Genomic DNA, 7,286 nt, shown 5'->3' with positions numbered 1-7,286 from the left:
TACGAGTGTAAACAAAAATGGCCTATAAATGGCTTTAGGTCGATGTTCGCCGTTCGCTGTTCGATGTTCGATGTGGCACAGAGAGTTTCAGGAAATGCCAGCCAACACTGTCATTGCCAGAGAGTCCTTGTCATCATAGTTAACGCTGTTGCTGCTGCTGTTGGCGTTTGTTAATCCAGCATTGTTTGCCTTATAAATGCGTTAATTTTATGACAAGTTCATTTTATTGGTTTTTTCCTGTTTGCCATCGTTGTGTTCTCGCATTGGTTTTTACAAGCCAAACATAAAACGACAAACAGCAGACAACAGACGACAGACATCAGAGATCAGACAAGTCACAAACAACAACGCAAAATACTCAATTTGATGGTCTGTTAATTGCTTGTTTTAATTGTTGCCTTTGTTCTCGAGCCATCTCTGTTTGTGTGTGTGTGCGTGTGTGTGTGTGTGTGTGTGTGTGTGTGCGTACCAATGGCAATAAACCATAGCCAATAGCTTTAACCATAATCAAGTTCGCAAGCGAGAGTATACTACTGTTATAGTTATCGTGCTTAATTATTGTAGTCTATTGTATTCGTTACTTGTTAGGGTAATCAATTTTGATAGAGCACAGCACTAGGATTAAATTAATTATGTCTTATTAGTAATTGAGCAGTCAGTTATCAAAGGGCTGTAGCATTGTCCATTGCCCAGCCACAAAACAATAATGAACAATTTAAACATACGATTGCATAGCCAGCTACCGAGTATAACTTACTAAATGCTGGCTGCACTGTGACCTCAAGTTTCTCTATTAATTATTTGTAGTTAAGCGCTGCTGGCAATTCCTTTTGCTCGCCTGCCTGCAGCAGGTGGTGAGTGGGTGAAGGGACTTGGCAACAATAAACTTTTAATTGGCAGCCAACTTTAATATCTTTTCACCCTTGACTTTCGACATGCACACTTGAGTTTTTATTAACAGTTGCTGTTGCAGTTGCCGTCTAGCTCTACCCACTGATGCTGTCTTACTGGCTGGCATTGCGTATACGCCATGTTTGCCGCACTGGACATAATTAGCTATAATTCGCCAAATTGGCTTAGGTTCAAGTGTCGCTTTCTACTTGCTCCTAGTTTGCAGCTGCAGCGACAGCAGCAACCTGCTCATCAAACTTACAAATGAACTCGGCTGAAGATAAAGACATGTGGCACAAGTTTATGACAATCGATTGCGACACCTGTGCCCACACCAACAAGCCTTTGTATTAAAGAACTCTCTCTCACTCTCTCCCTCTCCCTCTCTCTCTCTCTCACTCGCTCTGTGTCTCTGTCACTGGGCACAGCGCTGCACAACTGCGCAGTCAATCATGCATGTGATGTCGCCGCCAGGCTCCAGCTCCAGCTCCAGCTCCAGCCCAAGCTCCATCCATAAGCAGAGCAACAGCAACAGCGCTGCGACTGCGTTGTCTACTGTCTGGAAATAAGCTCGTTAGTTGCTTGTATTGGCTTTGCCTGCGTCCCCGACTCCCTGCTATACTCAAACCCTGCATGCTGCTGCTGCTGATGCTGAAACAGCAAAATATGTGCGCTGTGAGTGTACTGATGTGCTTCAGCAGTTGCCTGCAGGCTGGTTGGGCAAACTGCATAAATGTCAGCTTGTTTCCAGTTATCGCACTCTTTTTTAGAGCAAGCGAAGAGGCACTCAGGCGTATTGACATAAAGGAAGCAACCCAAACGTACATTCCCTTAAAGATATATCGACTTCTTAAGCTCGTTTCAATGTCAACGGAAGTAGGTGGGACATGGGCGGCACTCAGTATGTCAATTCAGTTATTGAACAGCTTTAATCTCTATGTATAAAACTGATTGCCCTGACGAACAAGCTTACCTACGGATTGGTGATCAATGGACAGAAAAAATTATAAGAGCTATAGATATATTGTTGAATATTTGCGTTTAGAAATGCATTTTGAAAAATTTAAGCTCTAAGTGCTGGAAGACTATGATCAAGTCAAATCGATCTCAATTGTATTAATTTCAAGCAATTAAAAACGTATATCGGACAACGAATACCAATCACGTGCAGCTCACATCAAGCCAACAAGCGTGAAGTCGTCAAGAGGAAACGCTGTTCTGGCCACTTGATGCAGTTGCTCCCTCTTCGACTGCGCTCTTATTCATTTATTGTGCCAGTATATTTTTTTCCAGTCGACATGCACAGACATATATACCATGGCACACATAAAGCTGGCGAGCAGTCAGAGCAGGAAGGACGACTCATACCGCAGGCTCCGGACCTCACTGCCCGCCGCTTGTCATCAATCTTCCTTAATAGATGTTCACACAATTGAATTATTACATGTGTCCAAGTGGCTGGCAACTGACTGGTTGCCTCTGCCGGCTTCCCTCTGCTTCCTTCGGCTGCTTGAACTGTGCGCACTTGACACTGTTCATATGCGATGGCAACTGCCACAGGAGAGGACCCGCCCGGCTCCTTCTGTTGCCGGAGCTACTGTTTGCATGTGTCGGACATTAATGTTGTTTGAAATGGAAGCGAAACGAAAACAGTTTCTGGACATTATGTGGTTCAGTAAGCAGAGCATTAGCTCTGCCCCTAGAGATATACTTAATATTTTCTTATGATTTCAAACTACAAATATTTTTTCTAGTATGGTATTAAATTATTATTATTGGCAGAAACTGGATATCGTTAAATGGAGTACAAAGCAAAGAGATATTTTATTGTTTCATGCATTTAGCAGCAATAACTCAGTAATAAATACTGAATAGTAGCTAATTTAATTTGCCTTTCAAATTTCATATAATTTTCCCTAAATTTAATTTCCTTTTTAAGTTCTTAGCACTTTTAGCTATAAATGTATTTTATTTATTCTAGTTTCCTTCTGCCCATACATGCACAAAATCCAAACCCAAATACCCAAGCACACATTCCGCTTGGTGACACGCTGCGGGTGTGCTATATCTTTCCTTAACCCCACCCTTGGCAAATGCTTTCCTGATTTACTTCGCAGTTTATTGTGTTTCTGAAATTTTGTAACTAGTCGAAGGAGATATCAGCGTCAACAGCCTATTTGATATAGCCGTTTCCAACTACCTGATTCATTGCGAATCAGGCTTTTAGTCTTAAGGCAATCGTCTTAAAGCTTAGCCGTGATCCGTCTTTCTGTCACAGGCAGTACATTAGTCGCAGCCAAACTGATCTGCCGCCTATATCTATGTATATAAGTATATATGTAGTTTCTATAGGAACTATCGCTACACAACTTTTTTGTTTATTAAGCTATCTGATTCCTACGTGTGTACAAGATCATATTAAAATCTGCTCATTTTAAATTATAGCTACTATAGAAGAGTTCGGTCGAATAGTATGACAAACTTTCTGTTTTCGACCTTCACTCTTCTCAGACATCTGCAAGACCCTAAGGCAAATGTGTTCATACATAAATATATTATATATATTATATTATATACTTTAAATAGTTAAGCCAACTTGGCAAAGACTTTGTAGTCTTTGTCGCAAGCGCCCAATTAAGGGTAAGGTAAATAATTACACGCCGCGACCTGCTTAATTTCTAGCTGCTGCACAACTGAGCAGCCAAAAATAAAGTATGAGTATATGTCTGCGTATATTAAGCGACCTTTTGTATGAAAATTTTGCCTTTTGGTGCATCAAGTTTATAATAAGAAGAACACGGTGTCGGGAACACTGCTGCTTCCTCTGCAACTGGCAGGCGGGAGGCGTGGCAAGCGGGCGTTGCAGCCGCCACCAACTTTTAAGTGAGCGGCATTAAAAGTTAGTCAACTTGTCAACGGCGTGGGCAGCAGCAGCTCCCACACCCAGGTCCGAAATGAATTTTGGCCTCAACAGACAGCGTTCAAGTGAAAACTGATTACTTGACGCTGACGCCAAGTTTCTACGCGCAATTGGCAAAAGCCGAAGAAATTTAATAAATGTAGAGCTCTAATTCAAGTAAAACCCGGCAAGTAAACCCCTAGCGACATTAAGACGTGCGTTCCTAACCATAATCGGATCGGAAAACTAATCTTCTTTAAATTGCTTGTTTTTAAAGTGTAGAAAGAGGAAAAGAAACATATTTGAATGCAGTAAGCAAAGTGTCTGAAATAAAACTATTTAACTCCAATAAACTAAATTCTATACAAGGACTATAGGTTTATAGGCTGCACAATTTATAAAACTTTTATTAAAGATCAGATCGTAAGGAAAAACATATATATTTAAAAAGAAAAAAGTGTTTACTCGTTCATCAATATAGTCCTTTGGTGGCATGAATGTAATCACATTATTTAGTGACAGAAGTGTGGGGATTTTCATTATTTTTCTGGTCTATTTTTTCTTGGAGAGCTTTATAGGAACACCTCCCTTTGAGAGCAGGGGAACTCCGTACACAGTGAACTCGATCTCACGTTTTTGCTGGCGCGTTTCTAAGTTATAGTTCGTAAGTATTTTGGTCAACGCAATCTTGACGTTCAGCTTGCCCATTCTAGCCGCTATAGATAGTCGAAAATAAATGATTTGAATGCACTTTTTACTGAATATATTGGATTTAGCCTCTGCTTACCAATGCACTGACGCGGTCCAACACCGAAGGGCATATAAGCGATGGGGTTGTAGTTCTTATGCTCTTCAGTGAAGCGTTCTGGCTGATAGCTGAGCGGATCCGGGAAGTATTCCCCATCGCGATGCATGCCCAGCAGCGAAATGATAATTTCGGTGCCCTTCTTAAGGACCAGATTGCTATTTGGCAGAGGATAGTCCTGGTTGCACATACGATTGAGTATCGGTAGCGCGGGATATTTGCGAGTGGTCTCTGCACAACGAATATTTTTATCACGATATTTCAGGAAAATATTCGTTACCTACCCATAATGCACAGTTCCAAATACTTCATGTCCTGTATAGCGTCATAGTTAAGCACTCCGTTGTGCTTGGCCAGCGACTGGTTAATGTCGTCCAACAACTTGGCCAGTACGTCCGGATTCTGCGCCAGCTCGTACAGAGTAAATGCGGCTGTTGATGCAGTCGTTTCATAGCCAGCCACAAAAAACAGGAACAGCTGGGCAGCAACGTTATCTTTGGATAGGGCCTTAAACGTATCCACGGTGGCCTTTGCCGACCAAATGCTGTCATCCTTGCTAACCTCTCCAGTGTTACGCAGCTGAAGCAGAAGCTGCATTAAGTCACGGCGCTCCACTTTGCTCTTCTCCCTCATTGAAATGGTATGATGTACCAGCTGGCGCATGTCTTCCACGCCATCCAATTTCCAGCCCAGACGATTAAAGATTTTCTCCACGCTAGCAGTAGATGGAAACCATATCAATTGATGTAAATGGAAATTAATTTAGCATTAGCCATACCCGGGATATAAAAAGGATGTAGTTCCACGCAGAATGTTTTTGGCAGTGTTCTGGGTAACCGCTTTACTTATGCGACGCAGATCGTTGTCGGGTTGTGAAAAGCTGTCCACATCCAGGCCAAATATGGTCGAGGCAATAATGTCAATCACAAAGCTAAAAGTGCAAACGGAGAAGGGGAGAAATTTGTCTAAGCATGAAATACTCCACTGCAAAGTCGACTGCTAACCTACCATGACATCAAGTTCTTTACATCGATTTCCACAGTGCCCGACTGCTGTATTTTTGCATTTAAATGGGCCAACATCTTGTCCGCAACATCCTCCGCGGTACCAAACATGCCCTTAAGTTTGCCAGATGTAAACGAGGGCGTCAACTTGGTGCGCATTGTCTTCCAGCTCTTGCCCTCCATTGAGAAAAGATTTGCCGAAAGGGGATCGTGTTTTTCGTCCACGTAAACACCGCGATCGTGGAAACTGGCAAAATCCTTGACCATCATGTCGTGCACCAGCTGTGCATCGCGCACCAACAGCGCCGGCCTCAGCGTCAGATAGATACCCAAAAATGGCTTTGTTGTTGATAGGTACATGTCATAGATGGCCAAGCCGAAGGAACGTTTGTTCCTGCGCACCGAGTCCAAGGCGCCGAAGGGTATGGTTCCTACGGTTGAAGGGAAACCCTTGCGCTGCCAGAAACTGAAGGTCCATTTCAGATAGATATACAGAAGTGCGACCGCCCCCAGCAGATATACTATTACAATCATTGCGACTACGATGTGTACGACACGCAACTTGGAATTAAACTAACTCATGAAATATTGAGAAATTTTTATAGTCGTGTGCGAAATGCTACCATCTTATCGCAATCGATCCCCGAACGATTCCCGAACCCCCGCTGCCCCCTACTCTCCTCAGAGGTGCTACGTTGCCCTAATCGCTGCCGCTTGTGCCTCTTATCAGTACCTTCGGTTTGCCCACATTTGTGTGGTATATTGTTGAGAATGTGTTGTCGGAAAGCCACCCACTTTAGAGGGCGGTGAGGTAGGGCAAATGAATTTTTTTGAATTTCACAGTGACCAGGCACAAATGTACATTTACTTACTATAAACAATGATATATATAAACGCAATAATTTCCCAATGGGGTGTGCTCGACTAAGGGGACGCGGGTAAGCTTAACGCCGATAAATCAATTTATTAATTTCTTAACTTCATTTAGTGTATAGTAAAAGTGCATAGCTGTTGGATTGCATCATATATATGTATATTGTAAGCGTTTGGCAACCTCGACCCATGACCATTCACAGGGGGAATCTAAGCAACAAGCCAATAAGTGAAGAAGACGGACTATATTTAAGAATATAAGTTTATAAGCCAATCCTTGTAAAGTTAGCGACATTAAGCCATCGTATCCTTTACTGATGTTTGTATAGCGAATATCACTCAGTCAACCTGACGATTCTTACAGTTCAGAAGTGGGATATGTTTCCAAAGGTCTAAGCGACCACGGATACTGCAAGCTGGGATAGGTTCCCACGATCTTAGCGTCAGACTGTTTCGTGAGTTGGAATAGGTTTTCTGCAGTACACGCATGTTTTGGTAAATTTCACAAGGGAATTTCACCATTGAAAATCACAAGGGAATTTCACCATTGAAATTCACAAGGGAATTTCACCATTGAATTTCACAACTTGAGCTAACAGTGCGATTGCTGTTGCGAAGCACTTGAGAGAAGAGTTGGCAACATTTTGTATGAGCACGATTCTTACAATATTATAAATTTGATTCTTTCTGTCTTAAATTCTTTAAGCTATGCGAGATTATATACCCTTTTTCTAAAAAAGGAAACAACAGGGTGTACAACACTTTGCTGGTAATCATGACATTATGAAATATTTCTATTCGCCAGTAAAATTGT

The 7,286-nt window shown here is 42.2% G+C and overlaps 1 protein-coding gene across 1 annotated transcript; it reads right to left on the bottom strand.

The window, feature by feature from the left end:
* Positions 1-4,162: 4,162 nt before the first annotated feature.
* Positions 4,163-6,167, bottom strand: Cyp6d5 (Cytochrome P450 6d5). Its single transcript, XM_002058663.4, has 5 exons — positions 5,604-6,167; positions 5,374-5,526; positions 4,880-5,310; positions 4,578-4,826; positions 4,163-4,506 (listed from the first exon to the last, which is right to left on the bottom strand). The coding sequence occupies exons 1-5, from the start codon at positions 6,131-6,133 to the stop codon at positions 4,343-4,345; spliced, it is 1,527 nt and encodes a 508-aa protein (XP_002058699.1). The 5' UTR covers positions 6,134-6,167; the 3' UTR covers positions 4,163-4,342.
* Positions 6,168-7,286: the final 1,119 nt, after the last annotated feature.

This window comes from Drosophila virilis, chromosome 2, assembly GCF_030788295.1.
Source record: "Drosophila virilis strain 15010-1051.87 chromosome 2, Dvir_AGI_RSII-ME, whole genome shotgun sequence".
NCBI classification, from domain to species: Eukaryota; Metazoa; Arthropoda; class Insecta; order Diptera; family Drosophilidae; genus Drosophila; species Drosophila virilis.
Note: the sequence above shows the minus strand (reverse complement) of the source record. Positions and strands in the feature narration are given on the sequence as shown.